Genomic DNA, 24,470 nt, shown 5'->3' with positions numbered 1-24,470 from the left:
CTAAGGATTTTAATTAAAGCTCAAGTGAAAAATTCTAGATCAGGCCAAGTGGCAGCTGCACCAGTGTGACCTGCTGTAATAGCTGCACAGGGACCAGTGCCAGAAAGCATTCTGTGAAAGGGGCCATCGTGCCATTTAATCCAACTCTCTATAAGAGCTAGTTCTGAAGAGGCTTCAAGGAAGTGCAATACTTTTGTGACTAGTTAAGAATTCAAAGCAAGGTGTACTTGGTTGCTTAGTGACACCCTAGTGTAGACCACAGGGTGTGTTAGTAACAGGGGGTTCCCTTATTTATCAAAGGACACCATGTCCTGCCACTCTGTCCTGTCTTTGCTGCAGTTATCAAGCAGAATTCCCTTTGCTACTGCCACAGTACTAGCTGTCCATGTACATACCATAGAAACAGTCTCCCCAAACTGCCTGCTTCCCAAGAAAGGTACAGAAGAGATTGTGTCTTTTTTTTTCCCTCCACTCTGTCTCACTCCCTCTTCAGACTCTGACAAGTCCCACAGGTCAAAAGAAAGAACAGGGAGTTAATGCCACACAAACATGGTTCAGTCGTGACCCTGCCACTTACAGATCATCTGTTCATTTCCCAGGTTCTCATATGTAAATTTGTCTAATTTGAAAGAGACACTGTAAGATCAAATGCCCTAGTCTGCAGCGCTTTAAAAATCATTAAACATTAAATAATCATAATTTTTACAAGAATTCTGTTTTTATTTTTCAATCATACTGACTATTTCACTATTTAAAAGCTATAACACAAAAGGATGAATTAATTTAGTCTTGATCCAAGTTACAGTTAAGTTGCTTATATTTTACCATAATTCTTTATTAAAACCATCATTGACTGGTATCTCTCCTATATGAATTTCCACAAATAGCAAAACAAGACATAGACAGAGAGAGACAGATTAGCACCCAAGGAGGTGTAAAGTTGAGCCAGCTGAGCTAGGTTAAGAACATGTGCTGCTCTTCCAGAGGCCCCAGGTTTGTCTTCCCGTGATCAGTGGCTCACCACTGCCTGTAACTCTACCTACCGGGGACTCTGGCAGCCACTTCTAGCTTCTGAAGCTCTGCACTCACATGCACAAGCATACATACACACACACACATATAGACATAAATTAAAAGTAAAGAACATTTGTAAGGATAATGTTCAAAAGAAAATAGTTTGACTATTAGTAATTTAATTCTTGTCCTTTCAATTCCTATCACCAACCACAGAGTCAAAGCCTAAATGTGGGGCTCAGATAATATTTTCTGACCTGTGGCATGCTACCGAGGCACTGTGCTGTGCTCCCTAGCTTCCTTGTAATGACCAGCCAGCTTCTAGCATAATTTTTCTTCCTCCAGATGCATAACAAGCAAACAAACAAAAACCAAAAACTTTCTTTCTACTTAAAAAAAAAACAAAAAACAAAAAACAAACAAACAAACAAACAAACAAAAACAACTCCAGGTTTCACTTACAGCAAATTGGATATAATCATTCTGAAGTGACATTTTTTTAAACCTTCCTTTAGGGTACATGTGTGCTCCTCCTCTTCCATCTTTCTTCCATGACACAGAGTCACTTTGGGTCACGTGTGTGTCTTAAGATCTACCACTTCATCTTCTGTGGCCTGGTAAGGCAGCCATTCCTGATGTGATCTGATAGACTAAGATCAGAAGGAAGGAGAGGAGGACTTCCCCTATCAGTGGATTTGGGGAGGGGCATGCGCAAAGAAGGGGGAGGGAGGGTGGGACTGGGAGGGGAGGAGGGAGGGGCTTATGGGGGGATACAACGTGAATAAACTGTAATTAATAAAAATAAATAAATAAAATTTTTAAAAAAGTTAAAAAAAAAAAAAGATCTACCACCTCTGTAGAGCATTGAAGGGGAAAAACTAAACCCCTGGATTCTCTTCGGGAACACAGTCACAAACAGAAACTTCATGATGAAAAACAAATGCATTTTATCTTCTCTAAGTAACTGTCACTTTATTTATAGCTGTAATCCTGACCTTAGTCATTGACATGGCTGTCAAATTCAGAGTTCCAGAACGTTCAAAAGTTCTACATTGCACCAAGTACATACCTGCTTATTTTAGTACAACTCATTTAGTATGTGATTATGAATTGGTGTAGAGCATAATCTGGGGATACAGTGATGCGACACTACACTGGACAGAACATTCATCAATGACATGGAGTGCATTGATGACACACACTTCAATTTTTTGAAAACTGGGCCTCAAGGCGAAAACTGAACCTTGAGGTCTACAATACCGAAGAACAAGACCACACCAAAGATTAATTGCAATATCACAAATGTCTTTAGTGAAAAGGATAAGGTATCTGCTACAAGTAACCCCGACTCCAAGCCTGCTCTTTAAGGAAGCCCACCCAAGAGAAACTGAGGCTTGTTGTAGGAGTGACAAATGGGATAAACAACAGTAGCAGCAATATGAGCAATGCTGATAACAGTAGGGTATCAGGATATGGGCAGACCCAGTGCAGAAAGAGCAGCTGATTTCCCCGGGGGGCCCTTCACCTGGAAACAGCAGAGAGTGCTAGATGGCGTCACAGTCCACCCAGATAGGGCGGAGTCAGGGTCGGTAGACCTAATCCTCACTCTTCTCTACCTTCCCCATCACCTTCTCCAGCAGAGGGACAGGCACAAAGGAGAATGTAGATGAGATTGTGGGACCAAAAGCATTATGGAACACACATTTTTCAGAATCTTTCTGTGGGTGAGGAGAAAATTTACAACACACCACAGAATAAAATTATTCTCTGAATCTAATCTAGGGTGGTTTTTCTTTCTTTCTTTCTTTTCTTTTCTTTTTTTCTTTTTTTTTTTTTTTTTTTTTTTTTTTACTGTCAAAGAAAAAACTAGTGAGGCGAAACAAATAAGCCTTAATGGAACCATTGTTTCCCCTAGTTTATATAATGAACAGACCAGACTGAAAAATGCAAGTCATCTTGACTAACAGAATAGGCTTTGTCCCTGCTTCCAACCCCACTAGGTTATAAAAATATATTTATTCTCTTCAACAGAAGCCACCCTCCAAGAACGTCTTCTCATTCTTCCTATAGTAAGATCTATAGCACTGGCGGCAACACTGTTTCACTGGGCTCCTTCAAGGACCCGAGAAGACTGTGAATGCGTGTAAACGAGCAAAAGAGGCCACTAGAGGGCAGCATCGCTCCTAAAGACGCAATTTCTAACCGCAGACCGAACCAAGTATTAGCAATGTGGGTATGCCTGTCTCAATTGGCCGCATTGTCCTGAAATGCTCAGAGACAAGCTACAAATATTCTAGTTGCAGCCCTCACATAAGCCAATTCCCATCTTTTTGTTGTTGTTGTTGTTGTTACATCTTAGTTGATTTTTCTCTTCTGATCTCAAGGCAAGCCCCTTCTTGGCACATAGGTACCCAGCAGATCACACCCTTCAGGCAGAACCACAGCTTAGGACTTACTGGGTCACTCTAGAGCCAAATACTCCTGATCAGAACCTTAGATTCCCTCCTGGATTTGCTCCTTCGGATGCATTTCTGTTAGAAGAGCAGCCCTTGAAGGCTGGGGCCCTGTCTTTTCACAGCTCAAGTCCTAAGAATCAGAAGATTAATATGTGCATTGCTGTCGGATAAATGGACGATCAGATTTCTGAAAAAGGGTGTCACGGTTCTCAACAGAGGCGAGCCACATACAGACTGTAGATCTTGATCAGGGTCATGCAGCAAGCAAATGGAAACAGCACCTGACCTCAGAAACCCTGCTTTACAAAATGCACATGTATTTATTTGTGTGTAGGGGGATATTCACACACATGCAATATGCTTCGGAATTAGAGGAGAACATTTAGGAGTAGGTTCCCTCCTCCACCATGTAAGTTTTGGGAGTGAACTTAGGTTATCAGTCTTGGTGACAAGCACCTTTACCTGCTAAGCCATCTTGCCTGCCCCTAAACTATATTTTCCTCACATTTCCATCTTGTTATTTTATTTAAACGTAATCATTCTTTTCAACTGTGGTGTAAACCCCACATGTCAGAATGTCATTTCTTTGGCTTGACATCAAGGTCCTCCACAATTATCTCTAATCTATCTGCTGTGATCTGTTCTCTCCCAAACTATTGGAAAATTCTGACTCTACTGTATGTTATAAATTTGGTGGGATATTAACATGGTGGAGTTTAGAGGACAGCATTTTCCAGGACAGTCAGGTTAAGGCCATTAGATGGAGACTTGGAAGTCAAAACTGGTGGCCTTCTAAGAGGGACAGAGACAAAATAACACACACTTAAACTTCCTGATTCCAACTGACACTCTAGTACCAGGGGTGACTCCTCCACCTTGGGCCTCCAGAATTATGACTGAGAGGAAATAAGGCTCTTTTCATTATAAGTCACCTTCTCTGTGGCATTGTGTCATCAACAGAAAACTGACCAAGACATAGTACCCCTTCCATGAATTCTCTCTGTAGTCTCACCAAACAGGCCCACCGCTATTCAAACTTCTGCTGTGCTCTCCCAGCCTTTATTGAGGTTTTGAGTTTGTCCCATTTCTATGACATACACATTTTACTGGCTTCTAAAAGTTCTCCCCTGCATCAAATACCAAGATACTAATAGATTTTGAAACCTTTTTTCAGGGGGAGGGGAGGTTTCTGATGAATCTTCTACACTTTGGTCTTCCTCATCTAAATCCATTAAATATCTAAAATGTGCCAAGTCTATTATTATAAGTACTCAGCAAATTTTGTCAAGAAAATTAATAAACCTAGTTCAAATAAACCAGGCACCTTTACTTTCTGTCTTATTTCTCCTATGTTCATCTGAGTTTCTTCCAGATAGAGCTGAGTATTCTAAAGTCATGGATCTTACTCAGCTCCTTACATGGAAGACCTCTACTGCTTCCATACTTTAACCATATGACACAGCACTGCACATTGTTGTTAAATGTGAATCCTGAACTTTGTGGATCAGCACTTGACTGACAACAACTGTACCTACAATAGAACTAACCTCACAAATCTCATGAAGGAGATTTAGGAGTTTCAGGAGCACTTTCTTCCTTCATTAGCTAATGTGTTTATGCACCCAAGCTAGCCAGGACTGTTGCCCTGGAAAAGGCAACCATCACTCTGACCTCTTCTTAGAATCCTACCAGTTCTTCCTTTGAACTTTTATGATCCTCACAAAATGAGGACACAACAGTCATGATGTTTCAATTACAGAAGAACAACAAATAAGGCAGCCAGGATAAAACCCAGATCAAGCCCTGTCCACAAATCTACCATGATGTCAGAGCAGAGAGAGGGAGAGAGTAAAGAAGAGAGATTAGGTTGCATGTTCTCAGCACTATGTGAGAACCCCTCATTTTGTTAAATACCATGTAATCCAGAGGTAAGCCTGGTTAGTGATGACTGAGGTATAGTTTAATAGATAAGGTACAGTTTTACTATAAATGCCAGAGGCTCACTGTGGTTCCTGCCTTCTTCTAATTCTTTAGTCTCTAATTTTTATAAATTTACCTTCATTTTAAGGGGAAAATAAATGGGAAATGTTAACAAAAGTTCTTACTTCATGTAGCCAAATAGCAGAGTTCCAATCACCCAATCAGTGACCCACAGTTCTCCAAAACACCTATCAGAGTAACCCAAAGACCTCCAAATCATCCAATTAGATCAGCTCATATACCACTAAACCACACACTCAGAGCAACCATAGATTTCTAAACCACCTACTCAGAGTACCCACAAACTTCCAAAACATCCAATCAAAGCACCCACAGACCTCCAAAACACCCAATCAGAACACCCACAGACCTTCAAACCATCCAATCAAAGCACCTACAGACCTCCAAAACACCTAATGAGAACACCCACAAACCTCCAAACCAGAGCACCTACAGACTTCCGAACCACCTAATCAGAGTGACAAAAAGACCCACAAGCCACCACTTGGAGTGACAGACACAAAGACATCCAAATCATCTAATTAGAGCAGCTCACAGACCTCCAAATCACCCATTCAGCGTGGCTGTGGTCAATTCTTCTGTTCTTGTGTCTTCTTTCTTCCTAGCATTTGAGATGACATTGCTCTGATCTGTCTTAACATAGGAGACTATGACCAGAAAACATTGTGATATATATATATATATATATATATATATATATATATATATATCATTAGAACATTGCCATGATAACTGATTACCTATTACATCTATCACAAGAAAATGGAGTAATTATGACAAAACCATGTGCTTTGAGTTGAAAATCATTGCATCTCTTTGGCCATCCATCTGAGCATTGTGTCTTTCTGCCACTCCCAGGATATGAAAAAATGCCTTATTAACTACTGTGTTCATGACACCCATGCCAGGCACATGGTAGCTGTAGAATATGTGCAGGTTATGAACAACTTGCAGACTTCATAAGAGAAAAATGTATTAACTTTTATGCAAAGCTTTCAACTCTGCCACACATCTGGAACCACTGCTCCTGGGCATGTGTGTAATGAACTCATGTTGAGAAATTTGTAAATGCCTGGAGGATACTCCAGAGAGAATTTTTGGCACAAGGTACAGTTTTAATATAAATGCCAGAGGCTCACTGTGGGGCTTAGAGGGGGCAGAAAAGCACATTTTTTATAGCCCTGTTGTGCTAAGAGAAACACATGCTAAATCACCAGGAAAACTGGGACTGCAGGATCTGGGCAACATCTGGAGAATAAGAACTTGGAGGAAAAAATTTCTGAAAACTTGTTGATAAGGAACACCACTCTGTGCTTTCTGCTAATTTATCTGAATCTTGTCAACTGATACTACCCAGAGATTAAAAAAAAATATTGTTATGAAGTATAAAAATACCATTTTCTGTCATTTGTTTTTTAGTTTTTGCGAATAGTAGATAGCAAATCTATTTTGTGTAAAATTCTAAACAAAACAACTCCTTATTAACAAGTAGAAATCACGACCTTCTGGAACCAGCCAGTTACAGTATGCCAAGCAGATGGATGCAGAAGCAGTCAATGCCAGTATGTTGTGTTTCAGCTATTAGTAAAGGCACAAAGAAGGCCTCAGTGGTCCCACTTTAAATAACCTCCCTGGCCTCAGTTGTTCCACATTAAAGAACCCCATATTTAGGAAGAAAGCGGAACCTATGGGGTTGTGATACCAATTGTACCTTGTGTGCGTTTTTCCACATATGTGCGTGTATGCATGCATGTGTGATGGGGGATGTGAGATCAGAAGACAAGCAGTTGGTTCTTTTCTTCTACATGTGGGTCCTGGAACTTGAACTCAAGTTGTCAGCTGAAACTCAGGTTATTAGTCTTGGCAGCAACACCTTTACCTGCTGAGCCATATTTCTGGACCTTATATGTAGAATTTTCATCATCAGGAGGTTCTGGATAAGTGGTCACAGTCCAGATGCACACCTTCCCCAGCCCACTATGGATGGCTAGTACTTCTTCAATCACACACTTCTGGTTCATTCTCTGCAATGCGACTGGTGGACAGTGTCATCCAATCTTTTTCTTTTTTTTCAAGAAAGTTCTCTAAAATCTCCTCATGGTTTCAAGAGAAAGTCAATATTCTTATGACAGAAGAAGCTTTTTCTGAGAGCCCCTCCCCACGTGTGTCTGCCTGGCTCTTTATCTCCCTTCTGTATCAGCATCTCATTACAGTTCCTCCTCTGTGTTGTGGGCTCAAGGCTGCCCCTCAACAATCTTAATAAAATCTGATTATATCTCTATTTTCCTTATTCCATCTTCTCTGGTCCTGAAGGGTCTTTATACATGACCTTTTCAACCCTAATGGGAACTTTCTTTTCTATCCTTTGACAGCCATTTGCTGCTTCTTCTTCTTCTTCTTCTTCTTCTTCTTCTTCTTCTTCTTCTTCTTCTTCTTCTTCTTTCCATCTTTCTAGGCTTTATCTTCTTCCTAATGGCTTTTACTGATTCTTGATAAAAACTCTTCTGGGACACCCACCAGAAATCTAACCTCAAGAAATGCATCACATAAAAGATTAATGAAGACACAGCTGACGTTTAACTCTGGGATATTATGTTGATGTCTCCTCCAAGAAAACATTGGTTCCTAAAGTGAATGTAGCTAATACCATTGTAGGTACTCTCCCAAGCACTGCAACAAAGGGTCTCTTAGATAAATATTAAAATGTTGTGCTATAAAATCATTCACTTATAATACTTCTTAATTTGTGTCAAAATATATCTTGTAATAAAATGAAAATATATCTTGGTAGGAAAGCCAATTACTTAAAGAAAGTCAGTTAGAACAACGTAAAGATAAGCCAGATGGAGTGGCTCAATGTTTAGCAATCAGAGAAAGCACCAGAGATTCTGAAAAATTACATGAAACACAGAAAATGGACCACTGATGCTTAACTAAAAATGTCCAGGCACCAAGAACTCAAGATCCAGCTATATCACTCCTGGGAATATGCTTAACAATGCCCCACCATTCAATAAGGACATTTGTTCAACCATGTTCATAGCAGTTTCATTTGTAATAACCAGAATCTGGAAACAACCTAGATGTCCCTAAACAGAGGAATGGATACAGAAACTGTGGTACATCTACACAATGAAATACTACTCAGCTGTTACAAACAAGGAAATCATGAAATCTGCCAACAAATGGAAGGAACTAGAAAAGATCATCCTGTGTGAGGTAGTCCAGAAACAGAAAGACAAGCTTGATAAACACTCATTTATAAGCAAATATTGGCTATATTATTTAGGATAGCCATCTACAGGCCTAATGAAGCTAAACGCATCCCAGAGTCTCTGGAAAAGAACACAAAAAAAGCCTTGCTTCCGATGTTAACAACTTCCATGAAATCACCACTGGGGTCAGCATTCTGTGTCTGTGTTTAGACAGAACAATACACAAGGAATTCAGATGGGAACACGTCCCTGAAATTTGTCAGGGTGTACTCCTACTTCTCTAGGGGAAATGACAGCAAAAAAGTAAGAACAAGGTACTCTGTGCACATTGGATAGTGTCCCCCAAGGGGATCAAAGCTCCTCCCAAAGAGCCAACATATCACCACCATTACAAACTTTCCATGCAAAATTATGCTTCTACAATCATATTCACTGGGGAAGATACAAATGGCAGGGTCTATAGCACACTGTGGCTGATCAGCAGGGCATCACTGAGTGCACAGAGACCAATAGACTGAACTGTGGGCCCCCAAACACCAGTAACTGTGTTCCCCAGGTGAGAGGAAACCCCAGAGTGAGGGAGACAATCAGATCTTACCTCAGGTCTCCCAGCTAACCCACAGAAAAGTTCCTGGTTTTCTGCAGGCGCTTGGTCTCCAGTGTATCCATGCCTGCACGCTGTTCTCACATTCCGAGTCTGAACTTTGGGACCCAAACACCACAGATTGTTTCCCATTTGAGAGGAAACACCATGGTGAGAGAAACAATCGATCTGACCTCAGGTCACTCAACTAACCCCCGCAAATATTCCTGGATTACCACAGGCTTGGAGTCACTAGCCTCTTGCCATCTGCCTGTGTACTATGCTCACAGGCCACTAATTACCTTCTGGGTACTGGGCACAGAGCTCCAACCTCACATTTATGGACACCTAGAAGCCATGGGATCAACCCAGACACTGCTCCAAAGCTCAACTTGTGAGATGAACAAAACCTCTGGGCTCGCAAGCAAACACAGTGCAGCAGCTCATCAAGTTCAGAGCAAGAAAGCCAGTGGCAAGACAGCTGTCTCCAGGACTTCCCCTGGTGAGAGGAGAGATCCTGAGCTTCCAAGGAGCCCAGTCAGTCACCAGGATCATACACCTGAAGAGAGTTTCAGCAATTCCCTAAAACATTACTGGCCATGGGGAGGCCATACTCAGCAATTTGAGAAGGGTTCCTTCGGGAACAACCAGATTCCTAAAAAAAGAGATGTTCCAAACCACCCCTGCCCCCCCACCCAAGACTCCACCAGACACCATAAACTACCTGCTAATGCCTGAGACAGGCATATGGGTAAAGGCCAACATAAAAACACAATCTGCAAAAGCCAAAGCAATATGGCATCTCAGGAACCCAGTTATCAAAGGACAAGGAGCCCTGGATACCTCTAACGCAAGTGAAACTCAAGAAAATGACCTTAAATTTATGCTTATGAAGATGATAAGGGAGAAAATGAATAAAATTTAAAAAGGAATACAGAAAGATAAAATCAAACATATTGTGGCCTTTAGGAAGGAAATAATTAAATCACTGAAAGAAATGAAGAAAACAGAAGAAAGTTCAAACAAACAAGTGAAGGAATTGAATTAAAGGTAGGAAAATACTAACAAACAAGTAAAGTAAATCAACAAAATGGTTCAAGATCTGAAGATAGAAATGGAAACATTAAAGAAAATACAAACTGAAGAAATCCTGAAGAGGGAGAATTTAAGGAAGAAAACAGGAACTACAGAGGTAAGCATCTCCAACAGAATACAAGAGATGGAAGAAAAAAATCTCAGCTGTAAAAGATACAATGGAAGAAATCAATGCATCCATCAAAGAAAATGTTAAATCTCAAAATTACTGACACAAGCCATCCAAGAAATCAAGGACATGAAATCATGAAAAGATGAAACCTAAGAATAATAGGAAGAGAAGAAAAAGAAGATTCCCATCTCCAAGGCCCAGAAAATATTTTCAACAGAATAATAAAAGAAATTTTCTCCAATTTAAGGAAAAGGCCTATAAGCATACAAGAGGAATACAGAACACCTAATAGATTAGACCAGAAAAGAAAATCCTCCTGTCAGACCTCTACTCTTGCCTGATGCGTCTAAAACAAAAAGGGGGAACTGTAGAGAGCTGCGGAATGCTATGCCTTAAAGATGGAGCTGTTTTCCGTCTTCCACCTTCCCGATGGTGAGTGCTCTCTGTCACGAACAACTCCACATTTGGCTAAGGCTGAGGATCTGGCTTGCTTCCATGTATGTGGACCTATCTGCATTGCCCACGTGGCATGCCTGGGTTGGCTACCCAGAGGCTATTTAAGCTGTGGGCTGGCTTTCCCCAGGGTCCGAGGATTGATCAAGGTTCCTGAATAAACTGCATTGAAAAAAAAAAAATAGAGAATGCAGTTTAATGTTTTTTGTCACAATATCAAAAATAGGCATTTTCTCATACCAAGTTTATGAAACATGCCCCACTCAAAATCTTCTTAAGCAAGTGGAAGTATAGAACTGGCTGGTGTAGTGTTTGTTAAACATTAAAAAGGAAAATTTCAGGGCTGTTACACAGAAAAACCCTGTCTTAAAAAAAACACAGAAAAACTTTACATACTGCATGCTATTTCAGTGCTTCTTAACCAACCAGAAATGCAGACTCACTAATATTATTGACGGGACGTTCATACACCAAATAAAGGAAATAAAATCTATCATTAAGTGCAAAAAAAAAAAAAAAAGAAAATCCTTGATTATTACGTGTCAGACGTAATAATCAAGACAGTAAGTATACAGAACAAAGAAAAAAATATAAAAGCTACAAAGGAAAAAGGCCAAGTAACATATAATGGCAAACCCACCAGAATCACACCTGACTTCTCTACAGAGACAATGAGAGCCAGAAGGGACTGGACAGATATCCTCCAGTCTCTAAGGAACGCAGATGTCAGCCCAGACTATTATACCCAGCAATCATCATCATTGAAGGAGAAAACAAGCTATTCAATGACAAAAACAAATTTAAACAGTACCTACACACAAATCCAGCATTACAGAAGACACCAGAATGAAAAATACAACTCAGGGAACCTAACTATATCCAGGAAAACAGAGGAAATAAATAATCTTACTACAGCAAAACTAAAAGTAGCCAAGACACAAATACCCCACCACAGCCAACATTGGAATAAAAGAATCTGTCAGTACCTGGTCATTAATCTTTTTCAACATCAATGGACTCAACTCTCCAATAAAAAGACACAGACTAACAGAATGGATGTATAAACAAGACCCAACAATGTGTTGCATACAAGAAACACACCTAAGTCACAGAAATAGACATTACCTGAAAGTAAAGGGCTAGAAGATGGTTTTCCAAGCAAATGAACACAAGAAGCAAGTAGGAGTAGCCATTCTAATATCTAATAAAATAGACTTTCAACCAAAATTAATAAAAAGAGATGGAGAAGGACCCATCATACTCATCAAAGGAAAATTCCACCAAGAAGTCTTCTCAATTTTGAACATTTCTGCCCCAAATACAAGGGCAGCCACATTTGAAAAAGAAAGATTAATAAAGCTTAAAGCACACATAGATACCCACACATTAACAGGGGGAGACTTCAACACCCCAGTCTCACTAATAGCAGGTCAACAAAACAGAAGTTAAGCAAATAAACAATAATTCTAACAAAGGTCATGAATCAAATGACCCTAACAGACATCTACAGAACTTTTCACCCAAACACAAAAGAATACAACTTCTTCTCAGCACCTCATGGAACCTTCTTCAACATAGACCATATAGTTGGTCACAAAGCACGTCTCAACAGATACAAGAAGATTGAAATAATCCCTTGTATCTTATTAGACCATCATGGACTAAAGCTGGACCTCAACAACAACAGAAAAAGCAAAAACACATGGAAACTGAATAACTCTCTGCTCATGAAAGCTGGCTCAGGGAATAAATAAAGATAGAAATTAAATACTTCCTAGAATTCAATGAAAGTGAAGGCAGATCATGAGGAAACTCATGGGACACAATGAAAACAGTGCTAAGAGGAAAGTTCATAGCACTAAGTGCTTCATAAAGAAATTAGAAACATCTCATACAAGCAACTTAATGGCACACCTGAAACCCCTACGGGGGGGGGGGGGGAAAGAAGCAGACACACCAAGAGGAGTAGATTAGAAATAATCAAATTTAGGGGCTGAAATCAATAAAATAAAAACAAAGAGAACAACTCAAAAAACCAATGAAACCAAGAGCTGGTTCTTTGAAAAAATCAACAAGATAGACAAACCCTTAGCCAAACTAACTAAAAGGCAGAGTAACACTATCCAAATCATCAAAACCAGAAATGAAACAGGGGACATGGCAACAGACACTATGGAAATCCAAATATTTATTAGGTCTTATTTCAAAAGCCTATATAGCCTATATGCCACAAAAATTGAAGATTTAAATGAAATAGACATTTTTCTTGATCAATTCCACTTACCAAAGCTGAACCAAGATCAGATAAATAAATTAAATAGTCCTATATCCCCTAAGGAAATAGAAACATTCATCAAAAATCTCCTAACAACAACAAAAAGCCAAGGGCCTGTTTCAGTGCAGAATTCTACCAGACCTTCAAAGAAGAGCTAATACCAATACTCTTCTGATGGTATAATGTTCTTTTGAAATGTTTACACCTTACCCTTGTTCATTCAAATGCTGATTTCCCCCCCCCCCCCAACCACTCTCTGGTTTCATTCCCGACATTACATTGTGATACCTATTCTAAGCATCCTGTCTCAACTTGGTGTAAACTTCCAAATAAAGCAACTAGACACAATGTTGAGCAGGGAAAGGAAGTAGGCGGGAGAGGGGAGTAGGCATAACAGCAAGCTTTACCGAAAGATAATCATTAGTAAATATTAATCACAACACTCTTCAAACCATTTCACAAAAGAGAAACAGAAAGAACATTACCAACTCATTCTATGAGGCCACAGTCACCTTGATGCAATATAATATAGGATAACCATACTAAAATCTACAGACATAAAGAAGATAAACAACAAGGAGGACCTTAGGGAAGATGCTTAAATCTCATTCAGAATGACAAACAGAACCAGTGAGAGAGAAGGAACAAGACAGGAGCCTACCATAGAGGTCCTCTCAAAGGCTCCATCCAACAGGGGATTGAAATAAATGCTGAGATTCACAGCCAAACTTTGGGTAGAACACATTGAGTCTTATGGAAGAAGGGGGCAGACAGAAGGGTCCAGAGGGGATAGGAGCTCCACAAAAATACCAACAAAGCCAAAAATTCTGTGCCCATGGGCACCTGTGGAGACTTATGCACCAACCAAGAACTATGCATGGAGTGGACCTAGACTTCCTGCTCAGATGTAGCCAAGAGGATGGCTCAGTCTCCAAGTGGGTCCCTGAGTAAGGGGAGCAGGGGTTGTCTCTACATGAACTTGGTTGCCTGCTCTTTGATCACTTCCCCCTGGAGATGTGGCCTTCCCAAGACACACAGGAAGAGAGTCCATGCATTCCTTATGAGACTTGATAAAACTAGGCTCAGATGGCAAAGGAGGTAGATTCTCCCTTTCAAAGTGGGCTAGGGGAAGGAGATAGGGGGGAAGAGTAGGGGAGGGTGGGACCAGGAGGAGATGAAAAAGGGGTCTACAATTGAGATATAAAATGCAGAAAGACACACACCAGTACATACTCACTTATAAGTGGATACTAGACCTATAATATAGGATAAACATACTAAAATCTGTACACCTAAAGAAGCTAAGCACGAAGGAGGACCCTGGATAAGATGATCAATCATCACTCAGAAAGACAAATGGATGGGCATTGGAAGAAGGAGAAAAGAGGCAACAGGACAGGAGCCACCATAGATGGCCTCTGAAACACTCTACCCAGCAGTGATCAAAGCAGATGTTGAGGCTAATAACCTAACTTTTGGCAGAGTATAGGGAATCCTATGAAAGAAGGGGGTAGATAGTAAGACCCAGAGAGGACGAGAACTCCACAAGGAGAGCAACAGAACCAAAATATCTGTGCACAGGGGTCTTTTCTGAGACTGATACTCCAACCAAAGACCATTCATGGACATAACCGAGAACCCCTGCTCAGATGTAGCCCATGGCAGCTCAGTATCCAAGTGGGTATCCTAGTAAGGTGAACAAGGACTGTCTCTGACATGAAATGAGTGGCTGGCTCTTTGACCACCCCTTCCTGAGAGAGGAGCAGCCTTGCCAGGCCATAGAGGAGGACAATGCAGCCAGTCCTGATAAGACCTGATAAGCTAGGGTCAGATGGAAGGGGAGGAGGACCTCCCCTATCAGTGGACTGGGAGAGGGGCATGGGAGGAGATGAAGGAGGGAAGGTGGAATTGGGAGGGAATGAAGGAGAAGGCTACAGCTGGGATACAAAGTGAATAAACTGTAATTAACATAAAAAATTAAAAATTTAATTTAAAAAATGAGCAAATTGTAAAAAATTAAAAGTATAAAAGATCATATCCATTCAAACATTTCCTTTAAAAGGACTTCCTAAAATAGGAAAAGTCCTAACTAAGGTTTTCATATTACACACTTATCTATTTCAATATGCACACTGTTTTAAAAAACGCACACACTCACACACACATATACCTACATACATGTACACATGTGCACATACCCACGTACACGTAGATATAGACAGCCAGTCACACAGCCATGCATATGCATACACATGTATACATGCATGCACGCACACATACCCTTTAGTACTCTTGCAGAAACACACATACATACAAGAATGTACACATACATAAGCATGTACACACACGAACCCATATATAGATGGACAGCCATGGACATAACCATGCATATGCACACACATGCACACATATGCACAAACACACCCATTAGTACATGTGTATGTATGCACAAATACACACATGTGCATATATACACATGGACAGCCATAAACATAATCATGCATATTCACACATATACACACATGCACATACACATCTGGCAAGCAGACAGATGAATATGTGACGGATGAAAGGATGCATTTAACTGTTCTCTCTAAAACATGTATTCTCAAAAGTAGATCTGAGATACACTAACTGTTAGTATTTTGGAACATAACCTGCTCCTGGGTTACCCAGCAACTTATGATGTCATCATGTGTCACCGACCAGGTGGCCACACCTGGAAGGTGTGGTTACCTTGCCCCTTAAAGGGCCAACCCCGACATGTGGTCTCTCTCTTACTCTCTGACTCTCTCTTACTCTCTCTCTCTCTCTGTTTTTCTCTCTCTCTTGGGGTGCCCCATTCCCCTTTCTCTCTCTCTCCCCACCATGTCCTGTTTCCCACTCCCTCCGTACCCACTTAATAAACCTCTGGCATAGAAGATCTGTTGACCCCAGCCTCATGCTTCTTTTAATAACACTAACCAGCTCATAAAAAGAAAAATTAGAAGAGTTTCTCTAAAAAATTATGTATTTCTGTGAAAGAAACAAAGCTCTTTCAGAAAGTTCACTGCTCTTTTTAGATCATATTCTTGACTTTAAAAAATACAGAAATAAGTTAGTTCTTTAATGCACACTGGCAAACTTAAGACCTCACCTAGAATGCGTTTGTAACTCTGTCAGCAACATCCCAGTCAGGCCAGGGCATGTGTAAGCTAGGGGAACGTGTGTGTCAGAATTAGAGATGGTGCTGGAACAGCAATGTGCCAAGTGCCAAAAGAGCACACGTGCTAAACTACAGAGGGCATCCGTGTAGAGTATGGTAGAAACATTCCAAAATAAATGGTGGCTCTTATTCCACAAATCCATTATTTAAATGCTTAACAGCAAAGACTGCAGCAACACAGAATATAGAAGCAAGCCCACGCTTATACTTCCAAATTATTTCAATAGAAAGGTCCATAAAGAAAAGCATCTGCGTGTGGAGGTCTCACTAAGAGTTAAAAAATGTAGTCATGCTACAGTCTTCCATCTACCCACAGTGAGTCTTTAAAATGTTTACAAATATGAAAAATATTGTTTTCAAATATGGAAAATATTTCATATTTTACTGAAAAGACACATGACTGTCAACCCTGAATGCCCAGCTTCCCTTGTTTGATAAGAGGTCAGAGGTCCACAGTGAAGGCAAAGGGGAGAGTTGTGCTCTAATCATCTAGGTAGTTACCTTCAGTGTCTGCCTTGCTCTGGCTGTTGAGACATAGGCACAACTATGAAGACCCTACTGAAACAAGAAGATACAAGGTTCATAAAACACTCACCACTGCAGGTGGCATACGGACAGCTCCTAAAAATGCAAACTGATCCTTTGCGACAAGATTAAGGAAAACTTTTTGTTAGTTACAGTAAGAATGACTTTATCCCTTTACATCCTGTACTGGAGTGATGTTTTATCACACTATGCTCCACAGTGGCTAAGAAGAGAGAGGCACGTGTCCTCACACACTGTGCTGACTCTTGGTAGTTTGCAAGTCAAATGATAGGATGATCCCTTTTCTGAAGTCCTGTGATCTGCTCCAAAACAAGAGGCAAGTGAGAGAAGAATTTTCCTGGGGAACACCAGGTGTAGCTCTCAGATCTGTGCAGGACACACCACGGCCCAGAGGATTCCTAAAAAAAAGAAAAAAGTCTAGCACAGATGTTAAGCAAAGGATCCTGCCATCTTGGGCTAACATCCCTGGCCACCATGTCAGCCTCTTGCTCTTTGAGAAGGTCCTGCACCAGAAAGCTCTGTGTCATGTCAGCAGTCTTATCTCACAATCAGATCCTTCTTTATATTTAAAAATGTGCTTTGGGACAGTCCAGGGTCATAAGGGCTACAAGGAGACATCTGTTCTATCTGAAGGTCAATTTGGTAAAAATTTCAATGGGAGTAGGAGTTGCAGCTTGCAGCCCAGGCTTTCTGAATAAGCACAGTGTGGGAGGACAGCTGAGTCATCTCTGAGAAATAAGAGTTTCTTTTTTCTATGCCTGGATATGAGTGTGGCTGTGATCCTATTGGTTGGTTATCTGTCAAGGTCACCTTAGAGTATTTCGCCTTTAGTCTTCCCTCAATGGAAACAAGCGTCTATATTACCCAGCAGATCCACTGGTGTTAAGCACTAGGCACTGAAGGGCCTATTCATACCTTCAGTGCTAATATGTCCTTGAAATGCAGGCTTCTCTGGAGTGCTAGCTGAAGAATTATTCTGTTGTTATTGTTACCAGACAGTGAGAAAATACATACAAGATGAACATGATCACTACATGTAGAAGGAGACCCTACTCACTGACGACCTCAAGTCACTTGTCATGTTAGTTGCAAGCTGTGAACAGGTGTTTTCTACACGTCTGTAAGTGGAGCTTTGTGACATGTGAATGGTTGTCTGAAGTACTCTCTCTGCAAAGCTAAAGTCCAGCTTACCCCAAGTCAGCTCATGAGCAGGGCTAATGGTCCTTAGTCCTCTCAGGCAGGAAGGCAGTGCATCACTGAAAAACCGTATGCCATGAGAGGACCTACATTTCCCATAACAATCCAGAACTTCAAAGCACCAAGAGCAGCAAACATGACTCCTGGGCTGGGTTATAGCCACAGCTGACACATGTGTAGATGGAGATAACTTGATACATTGTTCTCTATAGGTGCTATTGTTGTGGTCTGGAACTTTGGAGACTTTGCCTGCTGGAAGGCTTTCAAGCCAAATTTGATACCTGGTCTGCCCTTTTCCTGCTTTTCAGTGAAGCCTGAGTAAAACCTGACTGTCTCTTCCCTTCATAAAGACTAGATTTTAGGAAAAAATTGATAAATGCCAACATTCAAAATGAGAGAGAAAACTGTTAACCAAGATGGCCAGTGGGAAAGAAAAGGAAACATTGGATAGGTTGGTTAAAAAGAAGAAGAAGAAAGAAAAAACCTGAAGAACATTTTACATGGCTGTATCTCAAATACAATTTTACCTTGAATTTATGGTTCACTAAATCTTGTTTCTATCAGGAGCTATCCTACAGAATCTCTGGGCTAGAAAAGGGCATGTCTGTGGAACTGACAAGGATGCAGTCAGCATGCTGCTGTGGGATGGGGAGCCTCGGGCACCACAATGGGAGCTGCATTCAGTGGAGGATTCTTTAATGCTGCGGTCACCCATTAGGGTTTTCTGAAGTGAAAAGGGCAAATATTATTTGTAAATTTTTTGTTCAATTTTACAATCCGAAATTTTATTTTAAGAAACTTGATTTTTCATAAGGAAAACTGACAGTTAACAGCAACTGTCAGCTTGACTGAGTTCAGAGTCACCCACTCTTCACACATCTGTGAGGGTATAGGCAGAGGTTTAACTGAGAAGGGAAGACCTGCTGAGTGTGTGCAACATTGTTCCACTGTGCCACTGTGTGGCACACCACACTGAAGGACTGAATAAAGGGCGAAAGGGGACATTAAGCTGAACCCCAGCATCCACATCTTTAAGCAAACTGTCTGTGCTGCTCCAGCCGCTATGCCTTTGCCACCATGGCCGACTGTGCTCTTAAACCAGAGCCAAAATCAACCCTTCCTTTCTTAAGTTGCTTTGTCTGGTATTTGGTCACAACAAGAAAAGGAGTACACTGATGTCCATTCATATTTTTATGCCTTGTTCTTTCCACACTCTACAGCAATGGTTCTCAACCTGCGGGGTGCAACCCATTCAGGGGTTGATAGACCCTTTCACAGGGGTCAAATAAGACCATCTGAAAATACAGATATTTCCATTATGATTCATAACAATGCCAAAATTACAGTTATGAAGTAGCAACAGAGATAATGTTATGGTTGGGGTCACCACAACATGAGGAACTGTATTAACGGGTCACAGCATTAGCAAGGTTGGAAAACACTGAAGAGTTGTTCAAATTCTCTAACATGGCATCAGGAGACTACTTCGCAATATAATGTGCAAGCAAATTTTACATGATTACCATGTCTTAGTTCCTGGCAAAGTTTAAAACATCAATTAATAGAAGTAATGCTAAGAATGTTGGAATGTGCCACTCCAGCGGGCTCTACAGCAAGGCTGGTGATTTAAGGGGAAAAGGTCCCAACTTCCTTTAGCACAAGAAAACACAGTCTCACTGAGAAGCAGAAATTAAAAATTTCAAGAATTATGGGGAAATGCAAGGCAAGGATGAACTGAGGAAGCAATACAGAAATCTGAGTTTATCTGGCAGGAAAACACGGTCACGTATTACTGGCAGTCCTACGGCACCTGCGCCACACAGCCTGTTTGTGAATACTCACTACAAGCTCCAGGACGGCCCAGTGAGAAATTTCTTCATGGATCTGTCTGTGTTTTGTTTATGCAGCCTGAATCCATGGAAAGATCACAAGGGATTTATGAAGAGATATTTCAGAGTTCTTTCTCCCCTTTAGCTAGGCAAGCCTTATCAATAATTTAAGAACTCAGAACATTGCACGCAATTGCTTCATTTCTCTCCTTTCTACACCAATCACATTTGGACCAACATAGAGGACTGAAACCAAAAAAACTGTTCTTCCTGAGAAGAATAAAAAAAAAGAAGAAAAATTCCAAATTGTGATTTCACATTATTATGTAATGTTAATTTTGTTGTTTAAGGTAAATGTCTGAAAATATTTTCAACTTAAGGAATACATCAAAGAGAAAAATCTATTGTATAGCTTTAATGCATCAAAATATTATAATATGACAAATTACTGATCACTGGGTAAATTTTCTCAGCAAGGTCACTAAACCTCTATTAGTGTCACTAAACCTCTATTGTAACGTATAAATTAATGATAACATTGGCTTTCTCAAAGAGTGGTAATAGTAGTAAAAGGAGATCATGTGTAAGCCAACATCTTTCATAAGTACAGTCAAAATAAGATAACCACTGCCACCATGGAAGAGTGCTAAAAATCCTGAAGGAAGATGTGTAAGTCCTATCACAGGAAGATAAACAGCATCAATTGCAGAGGGATGCCATACTGTGGAGGGATGCCCCAGCATAGAGGGATGTCACACCATAGAGGGATGCTACACCATGGAGGGATGTAAGAAAGAGGAGGGATGCCACAACTACTGCAGGCATATGCTCAATGGCTTCTAAGTTTCTGTTTTAGGTATGTGCTTCAAAGCACAAGTTGTTGTGCTAAGGGCTGAGTTTGTACTCAGTAATGACTTCACACCAGTCCTCTATTTTAGTGCATAGAGGTATAAAAGGCAATAAACTGAGAACATTCCTAATTTTTTCATTCAGATGATACATTTTTGCTTTTGAAGACTTTCCAACCACAGTAAATATATTGCAAATAAAACCATTTGTGGAACATGTAAAAATCACTCCTCTAGGGTGCTTTGTTTAAATTATTCTTTTGGGTTCTTTCTTTGGAGTATTCAAGGAGGGCTGGCTATAAAAGTGTATGTTGTGACAGAGCACACCAGTAGTTAATAGCAAATGAGAATACTAGATATAAAATAAGGATTAGGTTCTAACAAAAGTCAAGGGTTGAGTGGAAATATTCAAAATGGGAAGTGGAAACCTAAGGATAACCTTGCAGCAACAGAATGAAGCCCAGATATGAGAGCTGAGGGCTCTGAATTAGATACTTGATTTAGACAAAGGCTTGATACTGAGCAGATGTGCAATCCCCACAAGTGACTGGCCTCTAATTTTCTGTATTTTTAAAATGAGAATAGAAGTGTCTGCCTCAAAGAACTGTGTGTAGTGGGGTTATAAACCAAGAATAGCAGTTGCACAACTAATACAAAAAAATGATCATTGGATGGTGTGTGTGTGTGTGTGCATAAGACAGAGAGAGATAGAGGAAACATTTTCACACAAAATTCTTGCAAATTAATTAAATTGTCAAATTATTAGACTAAATTATCAATTAATTTCCTTCTAATACATATACATATGTGGGTATATATGCCCACACACATAACATTTAAACATATTCTCTTAGGTTTTTTCATGGCAGGGAGGCTAAAACAATACATAAATAGGGTGTACAGAGCATACGCATTGATTTCCTCAGTGAAATAATTAGATTTTTCAGCATTTCCTTGAGATTTTAATTGTTTCGGACTGAAGAGGTGGCTCAGCAGTTAAGACCACATTGCTAAGTAGCCCAAAGTGATAATGTTCACTTTTCAGCTCTAATTTATTTATTACACATTGGAGTCACATCCCAAGTCAAATGAAAAGAGAAAACTGCTATGGATACAGATATGTGTTTAGACTTATAAGCTATTCTTTCCAGCCTTGTGATAAATATCAAACTTTATTTTTCTTCCTTCTAAAGATGATCTAAAATGGATATAGTGTCAGGCAATAATCTTGGGTAAAAGCCTGGTTTGAACTTCCCATATTTGAAGGTTTTAACTACAAAAATAAAACCTCAAAAAGGCAACACATCAGTTGAGTTCTTTCCATCAGGACACCTCCTTAGGTTAGTTTTGCATTTCTCTACTGCACACCCTTTACTCAGAAAGAAAAGGCTAACAGAATTTATTATCATTGGTTAAGTACAAAAGAAACATTTTCCTAGATTGTAAACTACACCCTGTTGGCCCCAGGGAACATGGGTAAATGACCAGTTTAAATTCTTTACAGGGGCTGGAGAGATGGCTCAGTGGTTAAGAGTACCGCCTGTTCTTCGTAAAGGACCTGGGTTCAACTCCCAGCACCCACATGGCAGCTCACAATCTTCATACCAATGCACAAAGAATAAAATAATTTTAAAAAATAAATTCTTTACAGGAACAAACACATATATCAAAGAAAAACTTAACTGCTGAAGTTAAAGTATTATGTGCAGTTTTAGATGTGTTTGGTCCCCGTGACTGAACTGATGCTGCACTGCGCAAATGGACTAGAAAGGGAGGTGTTCACAAATGCTCCTTTTCATTCCCATGGATATGAGCAGGCTCTGGGCTTAGGTACATCCATGGAAAGAAGGCCTAAAAATAACCACAACCTGTTATGTAGTTTTGAAACATAATCTCCACTCTCAACACTTTTTAAGCTGGATGGAGGGATACAAACATGGATTTCTAATTGCTGGGTAATGGCTGCTCCTGCAAAGCTCACACTGAGAAAAAAAAGGAAACTGTACTCTCCTCCCTACTTATTCATATTTCTGCATTTTTACACAACAGCTCATTTCTCATCACCAGGAGAGATTTGCAATTTGAGTACAGCTACTTGTTACTCCCAATAAATCAGTATATGTCAAAACATCAGCAGGGCAGGGACTAGGACTCTCGCATTGAACCTCCCTACCACAGAGTCCCAGAACACTCTGCCAGGATATGTTACTATGGAAACGGAGTTAGGCACCTCTCTGGCTTATCTAGCTGAAGTGAGTTGATTTTCACCACACAGATTTAATATTCTGAAGAAATTTTAGGGTAAAGAAAACAATCTCACAGATAACAGCATGTGTGACCTTTCTACTGATCTATGACAATTTAATTCAAAGACAATTCTCAGAATGTCTCCACAAACCCCTCTCCTGACTGTAAGCTAAACTGTTCACTGTCTTTTACTTTGGGTTCTTGTGTATTCTACTTTCTTAATATGAGAAATTGGAACTATAAGACGTTGTAGGATGTAAAAGCACAAAGTCTAACCAAAATGTACACATCTCTGTGCAAATGTCTCCAAAGAAAACTTATGGATTTTAACATTTTCTGCTTTTGTCAATGGAAGACTCAACAAGGTAATCTAGGCAATCAGAAAATTTTCTTTGAGTTCTATTAAGGGATTCAAATGAATAATGGCATATGTCTTTTTGTTTGTTTTTATTTTTTATTTTAATTTTTATTAATTACACTTTATTCACTTTGTATCCCTTCATAGTTCCCCCCTTCTCCCCTCCTAATCCCACCTTCCCTCCCCCTTCTCCATGCATGCCCTTCCCCAAGATCTTAAATTTCACAAAGCTCTAATTCAGACAACACATTTTGAGCAGTGCCATTTGGTTATCATCTGTAGTTGTAACAATTGTAACTAATGCAGGCAGGTAATAGGCTGCTTTAGAGTGAGCCCTGCCATTGACACAGCTGAAATGCTCTTTTTATTCTGGGTACTTTAAAGGAAATTGGCAGAGGGTTATTTATTATAGTTGAACTTTAAATGTGTTATGAAATTAGACAGCTCGTTTTTAAGAGGTTAATCTAGTTTGAAGCAGTCTCACGTTCCCTCAGCTAAACAGCAAGTTGAAGAATGATCCCCCAGATCCTCTTACCTCTACTTCCCTCCCAGGTGCTAGAATTACAGGTGTGCACCATCTTATCTACTTTATAAACTACTGGTATTTGACAGCCAAGGAGACGGGGAGCAGACTGTGCTCACCCAGCACTGCAGGCTGGAATTTTATGTATATAACACTTCTTGAAATAGTAAACAAACTTTTACATGTAGAAAATATTGAAAATTTCCCATCTATATGAAAGAGGTATCTTAGACAAAGTATGTAAAGTACTTAGAAAATTCCCAGCTAACTCTAATGAAATATCAGTTCTCTTCCCTCAAAGCTTCTCTACTCACTTTCTTCGGAATCATTTCCAAACAAACTAAGTACAGACTTAGTACTTATTCTTTATTAGTAAGGACTTTGAAATACATTTTTAAACTGGACAACTTGCTTTTTAATACATTTCTGAGTTTAAAATAATTTAAAATTTTTGTTTCAAATCATAGTGTTTTTCCTAGAATGTGTACTCATTAACTCGCCACTCAAGAGGAC

The 24,470-nt window shown here is 40.0% G+C and overlaps 1 protein-coding gene across 4 annotated transcripts in view; it reads right to left on the bottom strand.

Moving 5' to 3' along the window:
• Positions 1–24,470, bottom strand: part of Gas2 (growth arrest specific 2) — a 128,811-nt gene that overhangs the window by 21,711 nt on the left and 82,630 nt on the right. For 2 of the 4 annotated variants that reach the window (XM_060367224.1, XM_060367225.1), the window contains exon 8: positions 16,911–16,964. The exons of the other annotated variants lie outside the window; for them this stretch is intronic. In XM_060367224.1, coding sequence (XP_060223207.1) covers positions 16,911–16,964 — 54 coding nt within the window. The remainder of the gene's footprint in view (positions 1–16,910; positions 16,965–24,470) is intronic. 4 annotated transcript variants of the gene reach the window in all.

Source organism: Meriones unguiculatus, chromosome 14 (assembly GCF_030254825.1).
Source record: "Meriones unguiculatus strain TT.TT164.6M chromosome 14, Bangor_MerUng_6.1, whole genome shotgun sequence".
Lineage (NCBI taxonomy): Eukaryota > Metazoa > Chordata > Mammalia > Rodentia > Muridae > Meriones > Meriones unguiculatus.
This window is presented reverse-complemented; position numbering and strand designations above follow the sequence as displayed.